The sequence below is a fragment of the Macaca fascicularis genome, chromosome 13 (genome assembly GCF_037993035.2).
Source record: "Macaca fascicularis isolate 582-1 chromosome 13, T2T-MFA8v1.1".
NCBI lineage: Eukaryota > Metazoa > Chordata > Mammalia > Primates > Cercopithecidae > Macaca > Macaca fascicularis.
In genome coordinates, this window is record NC_088387.1 from 4,153,154 (window position 1) to 4,174,211 (window position 21,058).

Consider the following 21,058-nt stretch of genomic DNA (forward strand, 5'->3'; position numbering starts at 1 on the left):
GAGGGTTCCAGAAGGGAGAAGGAGGAATTTTTAATTTAATTTTATTTTAGAGATGGAGTTTCACTCTTGTCATCCAGGCTGGAGTGCAATGGCACGATCTCGGCTCACTGCAACCTCCGCCTCCTGGGTTCAAGCGATTCTTCTGCCTCAGCCTCCCGAGTAGCTGGGATTACAGGTGCCTGCCACCACGCCTGGCTAATTTTTGTAGTTGCTTTTTAGTAGAGATGGGGTTTCACCACGTTGGCCAGGCTTGCTTTCATTAATTTTATACTAATGTTTATTTATATTCATAGAAAATATTTTATATTCATCTACTTTAATTTTTTTTTTTTTTTTTTTTTTTTGAGACGGAGTCTCGCTCTGTCACCCAGGCTGGAGTGCAGTGGCCAGATCTCAGCTCACTGCAAGCTCCGCCTCCCAGGTTCATGCCATTCTCCGGCCTCAGCCTCCCAAGTAGCTGGGACTACAGGCGCCCGCCACCTCGCCCGGCTAGTTTTTTGTATTTAATAGAGACGGGGTTTCACCGTGTTTGCCAGGATGGTCTCAATCTCCTGACCTCGTGATCCGCCCGTCTCGGCCTCCCAAAGTGCTGGGATTACAGGCTTGAGCCACCGCGCCCGGCCTACTTTAATATTTTTGTCCAGTGCATTTAAGATACTGAAACAGAGGTCCAGGAAGATTAGCTTGCCTATGGTCTCAGAGTCAGTAAGTAAAGGAACCAGGCCAGTGAGGGCTCCACAGAGCAGCCCCATTCTGCCTCGGCCTCACTGTGGACTCCTGTGGCTGGAGGTAGAAAGCAGATGGGACTAGGTGAATTCTGAATTGTGGCAGTCTCAGTGAGAAGAGGACTGCCAGGACACTGGATGAATGCTAACAGACACTGGGGGAAACCTTTATCTGGGGGTGCTAGTCAAGGGGAATAACAGGAGTCACCTCTTAGACAAGTGGTGGCAAAGGAGATGGGAGGATTTCAGGTTTCCGAGACTAACTTCTCTTTCTCAAGAGGGTTATATCCTTATTGTTGATCTCAGCCCTTGTCAAAATCTTCTAGGGAAGAATTTTTATTTATTTATTTATTTATTTTTTATCTCCAGGGCTCATCATGACAGAACTATGTAAAGGAATTACCTGCTGGGTGAGGTCTGGGTAGGAGCAAACATCACTGAAGATTCACCTGGCAGAGCGGGCAAACCTACTGGTGCTGTTGGATGCTAGTGGAAGATCCAAGCTCAGCTGCCTGTTCTCAGAAGCAGGTGGCTGAAACATGGTTTCTGGGACTGAGTTTTGGCTAGGCAATTGTGCCTTCCGGATGTGCACACACGCATACATGTGCCTGTCTAGCTATAATTTCAAAGCGACAGCAAACAAACAAGAGTAGCCATCGGACCTAATGCTGGCTGAGCTGCTAGGAGATACAATGCAGGTAGTATATGCATTTCAACTCCTGGTTCTTAGGAATGGAAGTTTAAATGTGGAGTGCAGATGCTGATGCTGGTCAAAGTGAGGAGGTGGTTTACTTTCTGGACAGCTGCCTTGGCTTCCAGATCTCACTAGAATGGGCAGATCTTTTCTAGAGGTCTGTGACACACAATTTTAGGGGAAAAAAATAGAAAGTAAATCACCCGTAATAAGTGCTAAGTTCTAAAAGTGACAGTTGACTTGTCCTTCCAGCTAGTTCCAGCCTTGGTGGGATTTAATGCAGAAGAGATGACATGTCAGAGTGACTGGACTGTGGGGCGATCGTATGCACACGATGAAGCTTTGCATAAAGGTGATACCAACGTAGCTCCTCATCACAGCCTAGACTATTTAGGTCCTGCTCGGGCAACGGATCAAAAGTCCTGGCACAAAAAGACCTGTGTGCGCAGAAACTGCTGCTTTGGGGTCCAGTCCCTCCACCAGATGAAAGCACTAAGTACGGCAGGTTCCATCATGACTCTGTGGCCTGCTGGTCTGGGCTTTGGTCATCCACAGGTTCCAGGAACTCATCTCACAGGGCAATCTCAGTGCAGGCCAGACCTTGAGCAAGGCCAAGATGGCGATGCCCATTAATGGCTTTCATCTTTGGCTCAGCAGGTGGATACTGGGATTAGTCACTTCCTATTTTGTTGAGTTTGCCAAATACATTTTGGACCTTGAAAAAGTCCTTATGCGATCGCAATATGATGCTTCGGCAGAGTCCTGTCCACTTTCCACTGGCCTTGGCAGGTGGTTGAGTATTATGAGAGCAACTAGGGCCTAAATTGTGAAATACAAATGTTACTTTGTTTTTGTGGAAAGACCAGATGAAAATAACACAAAATGTTTTGGTAATTTTGTTAAAAATGCAATCTGTGCTTGAAGAACTTAAATCTAAGCCTGGCTTTATGTTTCATTTAAACCTTTTTTACTCAGGCAAAATAGCAATATTTGAAGGTAAAAATAGGTTTGTAATGATTAGGAAAGATTCTCCTAATTGCACTTTGCAAACCAATTGTACCAGAGAAAGCTGAACCGGTTCTGAGTGTGTTAGTACTGTTATTAGGATTTTCACCTCTCAAGTGAATAGTGCTTTACGATTTATATGTGAAAGTGCTTTCGCATTTAATGTCTAATAATCACACAGTCTTCTTTGAAATGCCTTGAACTTTAAGAACAAATCCAGGTTGAAAGAAGAGGTACTCAGAGAAATAGTGTGAGTCAGATCTCTCTGGAGAATCCGATCTCTCTACTGGAACCCCTGTGTGCAGGGTTTTCTAGTGTGTAGATGACCACATCTGGGGGCCTAACGTTCTAGCCACTATCTGGTCTGCTTCTTAAAGATGGTCTTGTTTTAATTAACACAACCTTTTGGCTGCAGATCTGGTGGGGATGGAATTGGGAAGTGCCAAGGGACTTTGAAGGAACACACGTGATTTTTCTCCATGTGGAAACAACAGGCTAAGAGAGTCTCCTGAGAAAAGCTGGGCTTATGAGATAACCAGCTCTACCCGGAGAAGCTTTGGAAAATCAAAAACAAAAACTCAACTTTACAACTGTGTATCTGGACCAAACACCTGAGTAACTGTCGGTAAATCCTTTATTATGTGACACTGCCCATGCCTGGATATGAGGGACAGCGTATACTCCAAGGAAAAACATCTCTTGCAGGGTTTCACTTCCTAAAAAGCTACTGAAGAAAAAAACCTGAAGTCATGGGACAAAGGGCTATTCCTCTGAGTTAAATAGGAATGTCCCCTGGAGGGAGAATTCCACTTCCTCTGCCAACTAGCAACCCTGCTGGCAGCTGTGTTTGAGAAAAGCGTGCCTATCAACTAATGAGGCCTAGCCCCTCTCCTGGTTCCTGAATGGAGAGTCTGTGTTGGTGGTATTGATATCCACCATTAACAAAAACTCGGCTTACTTTCAAAAATGTAGATCCTTTTAGGAATTCTTCAATATAACCAAGGCAATGGTTTCCCATTTTTGTGTTAACTGTATGTTTGCCCTAATTTGATGGATCGCGTTTTGATTTTTATATAATTTTCTCATTTTCCAGATTTCCATTCAGGGTCCTCAGGCTGAAATTAGGCATATCCCATGGCCCAGGTTGGTGGGGCACAACTAGTTCCCCATAAATCTCTATTGAGTCTCCAGAGGAGATTCAATGAGAAAATATTTTAGGAAACAGGGTTGTGAGCCTTTGTGCTCAGTGATGTTTAAGTTGACTGACCATTTCAATTTTGGAAATTATAGTCCATTAACATGAAACAAAGGCAATTACACGTTTGTATATTTCTACCTATGCTTGTGCTTTTTGCAAATGTTTATAAAGAGTGCCATGATAAAACAAAATAATTTTGTGTTTGCTTCTGGTGACAGTAAATTTTATTTATAAAATACAATTACTGGCCAGGCTCGGTGGCTCACACCTATAATGCTAACACTTTGGAAGGCCGAGGCAGGTGGATCACCTGAGGTCAGGGGTTTGAGACCATCCTGGCCAACACAGTGAAACCCTGTCTCTACTAAAAATGCAAAAATTAGCTGGGCGTGGTGGCGCACACTTATAGTCCCAACTGCTCAGGAGGCTGAGGCAGAAGAATCGCTTGAACTCGGAAGGTGGAGGTTGCAGTGAGCCAAGATCGCGCCACTGAACTCCAGCCTTGCGACAGAACAAGATTCTGTCAAAAAAAAAAAAAAAAAAAAAAGCAATTACTTAACTAAAAGCTTTAGGATGGTTAAACAAACAAACCAAACCTTCTGCTGAACATTTGAGTTTCACTGATTATGATGGGAGGTTCAAATATATGATTACTTCATATATGGACACGAAAAAGGTCTGATAGGCAGTTTTCAGTTACAGTTATTGTTCTGTTTCCATATTAATAGAAACCAATTAGTTATTATGAATAGATTGGGTATTTAGCTCAGGCATAACATAAAATGCAAGACTAAAAAGAAAAACGAACATACAGTATTCTTTTTTACTATGTTGCTATGAGGTTTAATATATTTAGTATATACTTTTTGTATGATCCATTAGGGCAAGGGATTTCCTGGCATTGAACATTTACTTAAAATATCTGTGGTTAAGTTATCATAATGAATATTACTAATGCGTAATTCATTAATACCAACAAGCCAGCATCTTACATGATGTTTGGTACTTAGCAGGTATTTGAGACTATGCTCAGGTTTTTGCAAAACCTGTCTAGCTCTTGTTTGCCTACAAATAACATTAACAATACAGTTCATTTCTAACATAGGAGAAACTTGATTTTGGAGCCTTGCCCCTCAAACCTGGTCCTGATTACTGCTTCAACTCCTGTTTATATAATTCTACACAATTTTGGCAGGATTCAAGAGCACATACCAGGGTGTTGGCTTTTACGAATCTCCTGGGATGTGAATGTCACGCTGACTGGATGAACCCTGGCCACAAATCCCAGACAAGCACAATGACTCTATTTATTCAGACTTGGCTGCCTGAATGCAGATTGACTCTGTGGGTAATAAATTTTCACAGGCCAAGAGCTTCAGGATCAACCAAGCTGATCCCTCAGAAGAAAAATGCACCTCAGGAAGCAGAGTTGGGCTGCAAAAACCTCCTATGTTTTTATTTCATGTGTGCGTATCATTTAGCTAATTCATTTAGTTACTGATTGACATGTACTGTCAATGCTTTCAGACATTTTAAAAGCTCTGCTTTGTGTTATGCAATTGTCATATTAAAAAGAAACAAGGGAAAAAATGAAGAGCTTCCATTACAATTGGCAATCTGCTTTTAATAGTACACCCCAAACTGATGTGAGTCATCCAGTAATCTCTATGGTAAAGAGCACAGAATTGAGATGGGAATGTTTCTTGTGCTGCTCCATAAGAAACCAAGGGAAACAGCAATAAGAACTGCAATTTTGTGCTCAGAGCAACCTCACCTACAATCTTGGTATCTTGATGAAGCGAGGCTTTCGATTATTTCTAAGAGACACGATTATTACTCAATGCATTATAAATAAGAAAATAATTGGCTCTTTAATTTGCAGATTTATGTTAATGATCTAGATATCTATTAAATTAATTGCATGCTCTCCAAACATTGATTGAGGATTAAAAGGTAACTTTTCATTGTGCAAGAAGTAAATTAACGCCAATGGGGAAATTTCCCTCTACAGATTAGATCCAATGATTGTTGCCTGTAAAATTAAAATAGTCAGTTAAAGTGGACAAACCATGCTCATTTAAAGAGAAAAAGGTGGCTACATAGTTAAAAATGAAAAGACTGCCCAATATGTTTGGATAATGTAATTACTGGAAGCTGCAGGCATGTACATAGCCATTCAATTTAGATCTCTGGTCCCTTCCTTTCCCTAAGCTATGTATTTGTCATCTCCGAAAAACCTGTCTGCAGTTGACACTATCTCGACTGCTCCTTGCTGAAAGTCTTAATCATGTGTCCCTCTCCTCACGCCTTAGCTACAGTAATGCCATCTATATATTTGCTTGTGTCCAACCTCCCAAGCTTACCCTGACTTGAGAGGCAGAGCTCATCTTTTTGCCAAATGGGAAGACTTGCAATATAATTCATCACTCCCTTCCTAATCTATTATTATTATTATTTTTTTTTAGTACTTAATGTCTTAAGTCTTCTAATTCCTTCACACTGTTTCATAAAAACATTGGCCTTTGGAATTGTTAAAACCAACAGTTACAGAAAGGAGATCAAACAAATTACTCCAGGTATCACATGCCTTTCATTTACTCAGATAAATAAGAAAACTGATTCTCAAATCTTTTGTGCTATTTCCAGTTGGAACCTCATCCGGTATGAAAACCATAGGTGCAACCATAAGGCTATGCTTCCATTTCATTTATGTCTGTAAACTTTCTAAGGAAACCCCGTCACAACCCCAGCACTAGAGGCTACAACCAAAATTTGGTTATCCTTGAAAGGAAAGGCTGTGGAGAAACCCAGTCTCTTGGTTGTGAAGGCTTCTGTTTGAGATAACTTATGAAAACTTGTAACTTCAATATAGCTTGATGTAAGCATCTTTAAGAAGTGGCTATAGACATTTCCATGGAGATTGGATAAATGCTTTTTTCTCAAATAGGTTATTTTTGTATTAATCTACAGCTAACCTTAAGGTATTGGGCCTTATGTTTTTGTCATCTCTGTCAATACTTTTGATGTTTGGATAGAACTCATTTGAAAAATCACAGAGTTCAGAAAAAGGAACAAAGACAGAGCAAAGGTCATCTTTGATACTGTACAATGGACAGTGGGAAATACTCTCAATTGAAGGCATCACTATGCATTTATCCATGCATTCATTCAACAAATATTTAGCAGTTCTGCAGTGCCAGACACAGTCCCTGCCCTCAGGAAACTTCCAGTTTAGCTGCTGTAGACAGTTAGAAAAAGTAAACATAACATGTAACTAAAATTACAATGAGATTTAGGTAAAAAGATGAAGGATACTGTGAGAAGGACTAACCGGGAGTCGATTAGATAAGAGGGAGGTCTCCCTGAGGAAGTGAAAGTTATGCTGCACCTCCAACATGAGTAGGTGTTCACAAGGCAAAAATGAGGGAGTAGAGGCCTATGGAGGCCCCGAGGCAGCTGAGCTCAACTTCCTGCAGCAGCTGAGCTCAGCTTCCTGCAGGAGCTGAGAGAAGGGCTAGGCTTCAAATGAGCTCAGTGTGAAGATGAGACGTGGACAAAGCCAGATGGTGCAGGGTAGTGGCGGCCATGCCGAGGGCTCTGAATTTGATCCCAGGTGGGATGGGAAACCCATTTAAGATTTTAGACCAAGGAATTACTTGATCTGATTTTTAAAAGATCACTGTGGGGAGGCTATATTACAGAGGGCAGGGAACAGAAATATGATAGTTCATACCAGACTGGTTTAGACTAGCTGGGAATGGAAAGAGGTAGATGGACCAATATTTAATTTTAGAGGCTGAGTTTATAGGACTTAGAGATGAGGTGACTACCTGAGTGAGGAACAGGGAATCATCAAGGATGAGTCTGAAGTTTCTAGGCTTGAACAGCTGGGCATTTGGCAGTGCTAGTTTTGGAAATGGGAACACTAACAAGAGGAACATGTTTGTGTGTCTTGGGTAGAGCGGTGGCAAAGGCCAGAAGTCCAGTTGGGCACAGAGTGAATTTGAAATGTCTGTGAGACATCCAAATGGAAAAGTCAAGTAGGTTTGCGGTTCAGAAGAGAGTTCTGAGCTGAGGATATAACTTTAGAAATTGTCAGTATATAAAAATTGAAGGTCATAGGAATGGATGAGATCACCCAGAGAACAGACATGGAGAAGAAAAGTCAGGAATAAACACGGAAAGTTTCTAACATTGGGGAGAAAATCTGAGTCGGCAAAAGAGCCTGAGAAGAGAAGCCGGAGAGGCAGGACCCAAACCAGGAGAGTGTGGGGTTAGACTCCTACAGAGAAGTGGGTAATGAACAGTGTTCAATGCTGTAAGTTATATAGTAAGACAGGGGACTGAAAAGAGCCCAGTATAATTGGCTCTGTGGAGGTCACTGGGGGCCCAACGAGGAGCATTTCTGGTAAAGAGATGGGGCAAAATGAGATCAAAAGAACAAGTCTCTAAGTAGCTCTGAGGAAACGGATGAACTTTGGATAGGAGCAGGGCAGTGTCCTCTCACAACAGGAGAGCGGGGGGAGGATGAGTGAAGATGGAAGCAGGGGTGCAGATGTGGTATTGAGAAGTTTAGGTTTCTCTGCTAGAAGTCAGTCAGCCATGGCATGAGGTACAGAAATAAAGATAAATAAGACATACAGGGAAATTCAGGTTGTTTACTCATGAAGTTGGGAAGACAGAAAACTACATTTGTATTGTCTATTATTATAAATTCTGTAACAAAGGTTACAGGATATTAAGGGAGAAAGCTTGCGAAATGACAGTACCAGTGAATTGTTATAAGTTATGTATACATAGCACAATACCTTGAATAGCCACTAAAAAAGCTGTACAGAGAGACACACACACAAATGTTACAGACAAATCAAAGTAGAAGTCAAAAGGTTTAAGGAATACACAGAAAGGCAACGAAAAAGAAAAAGAACATAAAAACCAGGAAGAAACCCAACAAAAAATAGAGTGGTAGACGTAAGCTTTAACAAATCCATAATTACATTAAATGTAAATGGTCTAAATGTATCAATTAAAATAAACTGGCAAAGTGAATAAAAATATGACAACTATTAATATATGCTGTATATAAGAAACTCATTTCAAATATAACAATATTGGTAAGCCGAAAGTGAAAAAATGGAAAAAAGTTACATTATGAAAGTATTAACCAAAAGAAAGCAGGAGTAGCTATACTGCTATCAGAAAAAGTAGACCTCAGAGCAAAGAAAATGACCAGAGACAGAGTGGGTCATTACATAATGATAGAAGGGTCAATCTAGCAACAATACAGCAATCCTAAATGTACACACACCAACTAACAGAGCTGCGAAATATGTGAAAACAACCTGATTGAAGCAATAAATCCACAGTGATAGCCAGAGACTTCAACACCTCTCTCTCAACATTAGATAGAGCAATTAGACAGAAAGTCCAGAAAAGATACAAAAGAACATCAAATAAGAGAAATATAATTGATATTAATAGAACTCTCTAACCAACAACAGCAGAATATACATTCTTTTAAGTGCCTATAAAACATATACCAATACAAACCATATCTTGGGTGATAAAAAATCCTCAACAAACGTATAAGAATTGAAATCATACAGACTATGTTCTCTGACCATAAAGGAACCAAACTAGAAACCAATAAAAATTAAGGGGGATCTCTGAGCACTTAAAAATTAAACAACACATTTCTAAATAATCTACGAGTCGAAGAAGAAGTCTCATTGAACTGAATGATGACGAAATACAACACATCAATATTTGTGGGATAAAGTTTATAGCATGGCTGAGAGTCAAAAGAACGAATCTCAAGTCAATAATCTAATCTCCCTCAAGAAACTAGAAAAAGGGTAAAAATGTGCCCAAAGCAAGCAAGAGGAGAGAAATAAAGATAAGAAATCAGTGAAACTGAAACAGAAAAATCAAATAGATAATATTAATGCAACAAGCTAGTTCTTTCAAAAGATCAATACAGTTAAGAAACCTCTAGCAAGACTGATAAAAAAAAGAAAGAAGACAAATGATGAGTATCAGTATTGAAACAGGGCTGACAGTATAGATTTTGCAGTCGTCAAAAGGATAATAAAGGAATACTATAAACAACCCTATCCACATAAGCATGACAACTTAAGTGACACGGATAGACTTATTACCGAAGAGCACAGTACTACACACACCCAGTATGAAACAGATAATCTAATAGCCCTATGACTATTAGATAATCTGAGGAGCTCTATAACTATTAAAATTTTTTTTGGCTGGGCATGGTAGCTCACGTCTGTAATCCCAGCACTTCAGGAGGCCGAGACAGGTGGATCACGAGGTCAGGAGATCGAGACCATCCTGCCTCACATGGTGAAACCCCGTCTCTACCATAAAATACAAAAAATTAGCTGGGCATGGTGGTGGGTGCCTGTAGTCCCAGCTACTCAGGAGGCAAGGCAGGAGAATGGCGTGGACCCAGGAGGTGGAGCTTGCAGTGAACCAAGATTGCACCACTGCACTCCAGCCTGGGGGACAGAGCGAGACTCCATCTCAAAAAAACAAAAAAAAAATTTTTTTTTTTGAGACCATGTTGGCCAGGCTGGTCTCAAACTCCTGACCTCATGATCTGCCCTCCTCAGCCTCCCAAAGTGCTGGGATTACAGGCATGAGCCACCATGCCCGGCCAGGAAATAGAATTTTTAACTTTAATAATCTCCAGGCCCATATGGTTTTACTAGAGAATTCTGCTAAATAATTAATATCTTTTTTTCTTTTTTTTTTTTTTGAGATGGAGTCTTGCTCTGTCACGCAGGCTGGAGTGCAGTGGCACGATTTTGGCTCACTGCAACCTCTGCCTCCCAGGTTCAAGTGATTCTCTTGCCTCAGCCTCCCGAATAGCTGGGATTACAGGCGTATGCGCCATGCCTGGCTAATTTTGTATTTTTAGTAGAAACGGGGTTTCATCATGTTGGTCAGGCTCAACTCTATGATTTTTCAAATGAGTTTTATCCAAACATCAAAAGTATTGACAGAGATGACAAAAATATAAGGCCTAATATCTTAAATTGGCTATATATTAATACACAAATAACCTATTTGAGTAAAAAAGCATTTATCCACTCTCCATGGCTATAGCCACTTCTTAAAGATGCTTCCATCAAGCTATATTGAGGTCTCGAACTCCTGACCTCAGGTGATCCATTCACCTTGGCCTCCCAAAGTGCTGGGATTACAGGCCTGAGCCACTGTGCTTGACTTAACATCGTTTTTTAAAAACACAGTCTTTTTGAGAAAAGGGTAGGGGACCCTTCTCAATTCATTTTATAAGGTCAGTATTACCCTGATATCAAAACTAGACAAAGACAGTACAAAACAGAAAACTTCCAATCAATATCCCTCGTGAACATTAAAAAGACAAATGTGTGGTGAGGATGTAGAGTAACTGAAATTCTCTTACACTGCTGGTGGGAGTGTCAACTGGTGGAACCATTTTGGAAAATGGTTTGAGATAATTTACTCAAATGAAAATGGTCTAAATGTATTAATTAAAATGTATCCGTAGGGTGTGTAAATATGCACACACCCTGCTGTTCAGCATTTATACTTCTGGGTATAGACCCAACAAAAATGTTCCCATGTGCTCAAGAAATGACCTGTACAAGGATGAAAAGACCTCTACGAGGATGCTAATAAAAGCACATTATTTTACCCCCCAACCCCCACCGAAATATCCACGTGCCCATTAGCAGTGGAATGAGTAAGTAAATTATGGCGTACACACATAATGAAACAGGATACAGCAATGAAAATGAACAAACTTCAATTACAGGTAACAACATGGGTGAACAATGTTGAACGAAAGAAGCCAGACACAAAAGAGTACATGCCAAATAATTCCATTGATATAAAGTGCAAAAATAAGCAAAATTACACTATGGTGTTAGAAAACAGGAAAGTGGTTATTCTTCTGTAGAGTGGTGACTGGTGGGAGCATGGGGGCACCTGGGAGGCTGGTCATGTCTGTGTTTTCATCTTGATATTGGTTATATCATACATATATATATAAAAATCATTTTTAAAGACACATCATTTTTATAAATCATATACAAACAGGCTGGGCACGGTGGTTCACGCCTGTAATCCCAGCACTTTGGGAGGTCGAGGCAGGTGGATGACTTGAGGTCAGAATTTTGAGACCACTCTGGCCAACATGGTGAAACCCCGTCTCTACTGAAAATACAAAAATTAGCTGGGTGTGGTGGCAGGTGCCTGTAATCCCAGTGACTTAGGAGGCTGAGGCAGAAGAATCACTTGAACCCGGGAGGCGGAGGTTGCAGTGAGCCAAGATCGCACCATTGCCATTGCACTCCAGCCTGGGTGACGAGTGAAACTCCGTCTGTGTGTGTGTATGTGTGTGTGTGTGTGTGTGTGTGTATACATACAAAAAAAGTGCCTATTGGATCTAGTGACATGAAGATGATAGGTGACCTCAAGTTTTGACAAAGTGGCAGGCTTGGGGATCTAGCATTAATTCCAATTTTACAAACAGAGACACTGAGGCAGAGAGCAGTTCAGAGTCTGGGCCAAGGTTACAAAACTAAGTAGCAGAGTGGGGATTTGAATCCCTGGCGTGGGGCGGCTGTGCTCTTAACCACTAAACTAGACTGTCTTTTGACCTTTAGGATCACAAAGGCAATGGGGAGAAAAGGAAACTTCAGGTAGGAGTGTTCAAAAGCACGAAGTCTGAGGCGATCTGAGGAAGGGCAGGCAGGTATATCAACTTGAAGCTCTCATAGACACCTCTTTATTACAGTGGCACATAGGCTGGTTGGACCAATATTCACAAAGACAGCCAGATATAATGTCAGAAAAGGTTCAGGATTTTCACACACTGTACTATGTTTATTGAGGCAAGGGATTTTTAAAATATTTTGGGTTTAAGGTACAAACTCTGATTTTACATCCAGAAAAATCATTTATGTTAAATGTTCAATTATCTCGGAATGCCAGGGAACGATTTTGTGTGTGTGTGTGTGTGTTTGTGCACAGGCTATGCTGTTTCAGGGATAAAGCATAGTTTGGCCTTGAAGAGAAAAAAATACCGTATCATTTGTCTTGTTTAAAAGTAGGGGAATTACAATTTTGTGATTAGACCAGGGTATAATTACAGGCCAAAGCAGGACAACTTAATGCAATTACTGTTGAAGCAATAACTTAAAGTATCATATGTGAAACCACTGTCTGGAGTCTTAATTAGGAAAAAGGGATTACTGTATAAAAATTATTCATTCTGTCAGTTCCTTTTATTGCAAAAATAGGAAGGTATATTCACATAGGAATTAAATGCAAGAATAAAGGATCTGACCTGTACATTCATAACACAATATTATCAGTGAATACGGAATGGAAGGGAGTAGCTTAAAAAGCAAAATGAGTCAACTAAAAGCTCTCGCTGCCTTGGAGAACATGTATAGTATGTCATTAGTAATGTTTATTAAAATTGAGTTTTCATTGGAAATACTTCCTGGAAATAGCTCAGGAAATTATTTCCAAATTTAAAAAGGTTTGCAGATTGAAATAGTCTGTGAACCCTTTTTCTAATAAAAAGCATACACAATTTACATGTTTGATATGATTTAATCCATAATCTATGTATCCAGGCCACTTAATGGGAAAAAACACAAAGAGGTGAAATCATTTGCTTATCGTCATGTAGATAAGAAGCCAAAATTAGGAGTGAAGCCATTCTCCATTTCGGCTGAGACTGCTGTGTGGCAGATATCTGGCTGCCCTGGAAACAAATCAACAGATCTCTAAAAAACTCAAAGCCTCAGTGGCCTTCTTTGCCCAGTTAACCTTCTTCCACTGGGTATTCTCCACCTGCCAATCTGGTTTCCAGACTCCTCAAGCTCTTCTACCTTTTTGGTGCCTCAGTTTCTCCCATGAGATGAGTAACCTCTTTTTGTGACCTCATAGCTATGCTATGCTCAGATACTCTTACTTGAAATTCTCCTTTGACTTTTTTTTTTTTTTTTGAGACAGAGTCTCGCTCTGTTGCCCAGGCTGGAGTGCAGTGGTGCGATCTCGGCTCACTGCAAGCTCTGCCTCCTGGGTTCAGGCCATTCTCCTGCCTCAGCCTCCCCAGTAGCTGGGACTACAGGCACCTGCCACCACGCCAGGCTAACTTTTTGTATTTTTAGTAGAGACGGTTTCACCGTGCCAGCCAGGATGGTCTCGATGTCCTGACCTCGTGATCTGCCGGCCTCGGCCTCCCAAAGTGCTGGGATTATAGGCGTGAGCCACCGTGCCCAACCTCTCCTTTGACTTTTATTTAACCTCTGCTTGCTCTCTCTGTACATTATTTGTATTTGCATGTCTAGACAGCAAATCATCTGCATAGCATTTCATGATACTTTTCTATTAAGTTCACTATTCCAAAACCAATAGAATAGCATTAGTATTTTGTATTGCATACAAAAATGACTTATTAAAAAAAGCCTCTCTGAATTTTCTACACATCACATGTATCTAAACTTGACAAAATGCAACATGGGGGATGAGAAAAAGAAAATAGAAGTGTAGAAAAATCTGCCTTTAGTGTTTTTAAACTTGCTTTGAAATACAAACATTTCTTGAAATGCAGAAGTGAAAGTGATGAATGTTAAGTGGATATTTTTTCACCTTAACTGACTGATCAGAAGAGTATTTATAACCCCCTAACTGATGTCTGGAGCTGATAAATCAACACCAGGGGAGAATATTTCAAGCACATTTATCATTTAAGACAAACAGCCTATACCGAGCATGATTATTTTTTATTCATCATTTTGGCTCACCTCTACGTTTGCTCCTTCTCAATGTTAATAATATCTGTATAAGACTTCTCAATATTTAATGTTACAGATTGCCTGTTGCGTGCTGATGAAGTTAAGGTCATATGTTTGATCTCCAGAAGGCTGGTTAGCTAAATACACACACACACAAACACACACACACACACAAACACACACACACACACAGAGACACACACACACACACACACAAACACACACACACACAGAGACACACACAGACACACACACACAAACACACACACACAAACACACACACACACAAACACACAAACACACACAAACACACACACAGAGACACACACACAAACACACACACAGAGACACACAAACACACACACAGAGACACACACACACAGACACACACAAACACACACACAAACACACAGACAAACACACACAGACACACACAAACACACACACAGAGACACACACACAAACACACACACAGAGACACACACAAACACACACAGAGACACACACACACAAACACACACACATACAAACACACACAAACACACACACAGACACACACACACACAGACACACACAAACACACACACAAACACACAAACACACACAGACACACACAAACACACACACAGAGACACACACACACAAACACACACAGAGACACACACACACAAACACACACACAGACACACACACACACACAAAAACACACACAAACACACACACAGAGACACACACAAACACACACACAGAGACACACACATAAACACACACACACAAACACACAGAGACACACACACACAAACACACACACACAGAGACACACACAAACACACACACAAACACACACACACAAACACACACACACAGAGACACACACACACAAAAAAAAGGAAAAAAAAGGGCTCTATTTCTGAGGGAAGCCTGATCTTAGCTTCCTTATAATACCCATTGGTGGTCTCAACATCATAAAAACTACAGAATTCAAGGCTTAAGGGAAATTATGGGCAAGCTATTTTAACATACTGACCCAACTGCATAGAAGCTCACACTTAGCAGACGAAAGACCAGCATCCTGAGTGCCACCATTCAGCTCCGTTAAAACCCAGCACAGTCCACCAGGTCACTGTTCTCAGTGTCACCTCCAAAGGATGCTGACATAAAAGAGAATCTTACCTGTTCATTCTCCTCTTCATCACTGCTTAGCTTAAGGTCATCTTCCAGCATTCTGAAAGAAGGACAAAGAGGTACCGATAGTTAGTGGATTCAGAATAATTCAGCATCAAAATATCACCTTAATGTTGCTAATAGAGCAACATTTCGGAAATAAGTCTATTTGATTTCCTATTTTTTTTCTTTCCTTTTTATGCACTTCTCCTCTGATGCACTTAGGAAATAGCAGACAGTCCCATCACAAAAATTAACCCTCACAACAGTCATCACCTAAGACGGGCAGCTTTCAGAAGATGCTGTGTTAGCAGGGAAATAATACTTAACAATAACGTATTGTATATTTCAAAATAGCTAGAAGAGAAGAATTGGAATGTTCCCAACAGGAAGAAAAGATAAATATTTGAGGTGACGAATATCCTAGTTACCCTGATTTGATCATTACACATTGAATACCTGTATCAAAATATCACACATTCCTGAAAATAGCAATAAAAAAGAAGATGCTTTTTTTCTTTCTCCCAAATACATAGGGGCTTTTCCCCTGGGCAGTTGGCATTCCACAATTACTTGTTTAGTGTTTTCCAAGCTCCCAGTAATGGGCTGTGTCTCCATGCCTGCCCCAGGGGCTTTCATGGTAAAGAGAGAAGAGAACAAGAGCCATAAAGCCATAAACTTGAGTTGTGAGCGAAGCTTCTCAGGCCATCCATCAGTCAAAGAGCTGGAAAAGATGTTGTCCCCCAGATCCTATCTAGTGGGGAAACCAAGCAGGAGGGCGTGTTCAGAAAAGCCTGTGAAGGTGATTCCCCAGCCCACCCAGATCCCCCCATTCATCCTGAGGAGACAGCGGGGAAGCATGAGGTTAAAAGTGAAAAAAAGAAACACAACTTCAGACTCTGTTATTTGTGATGATAACACTGTATTCTTTTCAGCATGGCTAAATTGTTTCTTTATAGAATAGTAGTTTTCAGATTAATTCACTTCAAAAGAAATCTTACTCAGAAGAGCACTGTATAAAAGCGTGCTCTCCACGCAGAGACGCTCTGAGGGAGCAGGGGAGAGCCTGCTTCTGAGGGACCCTGGGGCTCCACACATCAGTGCGAAGGCCGCTGAGTCCTTGTGCTCAAAGGCCTCATTGAAGCCAGCTTCCAAAGGCTGTCCCCTAAAATGTACCCGGTGTCCTTTAAAAGCCAGTTGTAGGCCCATCACTGATACATGCTTCTGAACATTCGTGGAAGTCATTTCAGTCACTTTTGGGGCAAACTAGGGGGTAAAGAACTGGCAGGATAAGGCATGGCCCAGGCTCTGCCGCACCTGTCTATGCATTTGGGGCGAGTCGCTTCATGCACCCTGCCCCCGTTTCCCTATTTGTGAAGTGACGGGTTATAGAGGGCAATCCTAAGGTCGAATCCTGCTTTAGATTCCGTCGCTTTAGATTCCGTCGTGAGTCTACAAAATAAATATGCTCCCCAGTTTCGTCAAGTACAAAAACCCTTCTATTTGTTCTAGAGAACACAACGGAGAAACTTCTAAGTAGTTTTTGGGGTATGATTTAGGGCATTGCCATCAGGGCACCAAATCTGCTTCCTCACAGGCTCCTGCTCATCTCCCCATGCTGAGAGGTGTCGTTCTTGTATTATTTAAACCACAAGTGAACAAATGAACACGTCAGCAGAGGCTGTAGAGCGGCACCCCCCAATTCCTCTGCACGTCTGGCATGCCATTCATTTCCTTCACCTCCCAGACACATAGGCTTGGCTTCAAAGAGAAGAGAACTCTTGGTGATTTATTAGAGCATTGTTTGGGAGCAGCCTGGGGAAGCCGGCCGTGTTTCCTTTGTCCTTGAGTCCCCAGTGACGAGCACAGGGCAGCACAGAGCACAATACCAGTTTGCTGGCTGGGCTGAGGCGCCTACCCAAGACCATTTTCCTACCCAAAGGCACAGATTTCTTCCTAATGAAAAAGACTAGAGAAGGGGACAGGTCCTTGCGTCCACTGCCATGCCCTCTTTTGGGTAAACCACCACCGCAGTGTGGTTTAATCTCTAGGACTGTCCAGCAAGCGCTAGGTCTTTTAAAGGTGGGTGGTCCAGCTGGTGGGGGAGGAAAGAGTGGGGAGGACTCACATAATCATGGTTAATAACCCCCTTGCTGTCAGATGGAAGCTGTGTGGCTGGGAAATTTAATGTTTAAGTGGACAATAGTGTGCACGGATTGGAAGGCCATCATTCCCCCAAACAGGAAGGCCCAACATGCCCCAAAGTGAGGGTGCTTAGGCTGGCTGCAAACTAGCCGTGCAACTCAGTCACCACATGAGGCTGACATGGCTGAAAGTCACAACAGTCAAAAGGCTTTGGGAGGCTCTCTTTCAAGGTAGGGAATGCAGCTTACTTTGGTTTATTTCAAACATATGCTAAACGTATCCACACATAGACACGTGTCTGTGTGAATCTCAGAGTCCCCTGCACCACGATCTCGTGTGAGGTGCGCCTCTGGGGCTAAGCATTTGTGCTTCTGTAAAGAGACTCATCTATCTCATCACCATTTCCAGAAGAAAAGCAGTCAGAGATCAACCTTGCTTTGTGGATCATCATCACTCTGTTGCTGACTTTACCTCTCTTATATTAAAAAAATGAATTGACTGTGTTTCTGGCTGGGTTCTGAAAACAACAAATCACAGGTAAAAATACTCTGCCTTCAAGAGAGACTTCAAGAGAAATTCAAATCTAATTAAACTTCAGAATACCTCGAAGTACGAGAAACTGGCCATGGAAACACAAAATCACACAGCTGATATAACATTCCCAGAGCAACCCTGGGTGGTGCTATTTCCAAAGCACGAAATCACAGACCTGGGAAAGATGACTATGGCCCCGCCGCATCCCAGCCCCGACAGGCACAGAGGCACACCCCGAGGAGACCCGGGCTCCCTGCAGACTGAGAGCAGGAACCCTCTGCTTTCTTATTTTTTCTTTTTGTTTTGAGACAGAGTCTGGGTCTGTCACCCAGGCTGGAGTGCGGTGGCGCCATCTCGGCTCACTGCAAGCTCCGCCTCCCAGGTTCACACCATTCTCCTGCCTCAGCCTCCCGAGTAGCTGGGACTACAGGCACCTGCCACCACGCCCGGCTAATTTTTTTTTTTTTTTTTGTATTTTTAGTAGAGACGGGGTTTCCCTACAGCAACTCCTCCAAGGTGGGAGGTGGGCGCTATAGGGAGCTGCGACAGTGCTGGTCACAGCAGGGACTCCAGGGTCACACTGCCCAGGACGAATGCTAGCTCTGCCTTTCATCTAGCCCAGAGCTCGGGGACCTGCCTCAGAGGGCTTCCCAGAGAACTTACTCCACAATCCTTGGATAGTGCTAAGCGTGGGACCTTACACCAGGGAGCCTCCAATCAATGCTCATTTTTACCAATATTCCCTTTTCCCTAGGAGGGAAGTGGGCCTCAGAGCATTTAAGAAACGTATGTGGATAAACAAGTTGAGAGACTCTGAGATGTCTTTGTAATGATGCCTTAAAACAGAGCCATTGGCTCTACTTTCAGGCCGTTTTGAAAAGAAAGGGTGGAGAGATGGTGGAGGGAATATATTTTGGCCTGTAACTGCTGTCAGCTGGTCTGAGTGGCTTTATGTCGACACGACAGAAAGCATGCCCATCAGCCCCAGTGCCCGGGGAGGTCCGCCCTGGGAGCCAGCAGGTGGCCACGAGGCCAGGAGTCCCTCCACGAGGAGTCAAGAAGGCGTTGCCAGATGACAATGGGGAAGCTGAAATAAAATAGGTACTAAAATTGAACTTTTTGGCTGGGCGCGGTGGCTTGCTCCTGTAATCCCAGCATTTTGGGAGGCCGAGGCTGGTGGATCATCGAGCCCAAGAGTTCGAGACCAGCCTGGGCAATATGGCAAAATCCCATCTCTATAAAAAAATATAAAAATTAGATAGGCACGGTGGTATGGACCTGTAAATCCAGCTACTAGGGAGGCTGAGGTAGGAGGATCACCTGAGTCTTAGCGGTCGAGGCTACAGTGAGCCGAGATTGTACCACTGCACTCCAGCCTGGGCATGAGACCCTGTCTCGAAAAAAAAAAATTGAACTTTTTGAATTGAGAGCAGAGGTGCAACCTGAGGTGTGGACAGATCTGAACATCATGGCCTTAACACTGAAGAGTTATCAAACTACTATCAGGGACACTCCACGTTAGCACCTCATAGTGATTTTACAGTAGAGTCTGAACCAGGTACGTGAGAACTGTGATGCTTTAAGGACACAAACAAGATTTTTTTTAATGTGCAATTAAGTGATTGAGAGTCCACCCATTTTCACTTGGGAACCTGTCCTTACAGTGATCGTTGGGCATGTCCTAACACCCTCCCAGACAAGGAGTCGAAGGGTTCTGAGCCCCCAGCTACACCGGCTCACACTTTCATGCAGGGAGAGAGGGCCGTGCAGGAGCTCCGTAGAGGAAAGGATGCAACGGAACTTGCATTCAGAACTCTAAAGAGGGAGCCAAAGATAAACAGGTCCATTTGCAGTTTGCCGAGCACTACCTTGGAGGACCTTTTACTTTCTGAAAGGGAAAGATGAAGGAAACATGCCTCATCACCACCAGTGGAACCAGCATCCAAACTCCCAACTGTTGTTTTGCTTTGCTTCAGACACAGGGTCTTGCTCTGTCATCTAGGCTGGAGTGCAGTGGCGCAATCATAGCTCACTGCAGCCTCAAACTCGTAGGCTCAGCAATCCTCCCACCTCAGCCTCCCGCGTATCTGGGACTACAGACACTGGCTACCATGCCTGGCCAAACCTCCAACTGTTGATTCTTTCAATTACTTCTGTGTCCACTGTGTGGCAGGCACCTATCTACAGAAGGTGCACGTACCGTCTCCCAGAGGTGGTTCCCCTCACACATGACATTCAAATCAGCATGTCATTTTACCTATTTTTAAATGCCTTCAAATTGTGAAGCTCTGGCATATACAACTTTTGCAGAACCCAACTGTGTCATTTGAAGGTAAACTCAGTACTTTTCAGAAAAGGGAGTAATTCAATACCACCTTTGCAATGTTAACATTTGATTACCATAACTTCCCTGTGTGTATTATTTTCTTAATTGAGCAAGTGATACACTTATGTTGTAGCTGGCGCCTGCATTTTTGAGGCCTAAAATTTCTTGGGAAGCAGAAATAGCAGCCTACACTTAACAGATGGCCAACGGCTGCCAGAGCTCATCTGTATCTTCCACAGGTATTGCAAACGGGCACATTAACTACCTACAAGTGTAATGGCAGCCATTTCACAGAGCAGTGGTTTTTAATTAATAGGATTTTCCCTGAATTAGTTGTCATTTGGGGCCCTTAACAGATCGGAATCCTTTAGTCCTTTAAAGTTCATTTCATTTTGCTTTGTTTTAACGGTTTTTTAAAAAATCTGAGTTTTAATTGGGCTGTTTGATTTT

At 42.2% G+C, this 21,058-nt stretch overlaps 1 protein-coding gene across 12 annotated transcripts in view; it reads right to left on the reverse strand.

Annotated features, from left to right (window-relative positions):
- The window catches only part of AFF3 (ALF transcription elongation factor 3), a 617,822-nt gene that overhangs the window by 117,740 nt on the left and 479,024 nt on the right, over positions 1-21,058 (reverse strand). For all 12 annotated transcript variants that reach the window (XM_074011090.1, XM_065527510.2, XM_045368495.3 and 9 more), the window contains one exon: positions 15,613-15,664. In XM_074011090.1, the coding sequence (XP_073867191.1) occupies positions 15,613-15,664 (52 nt within the window). The remainder of the gene's footprint in view (positions 1-15,612; positions 15,665-21,058) is intronic.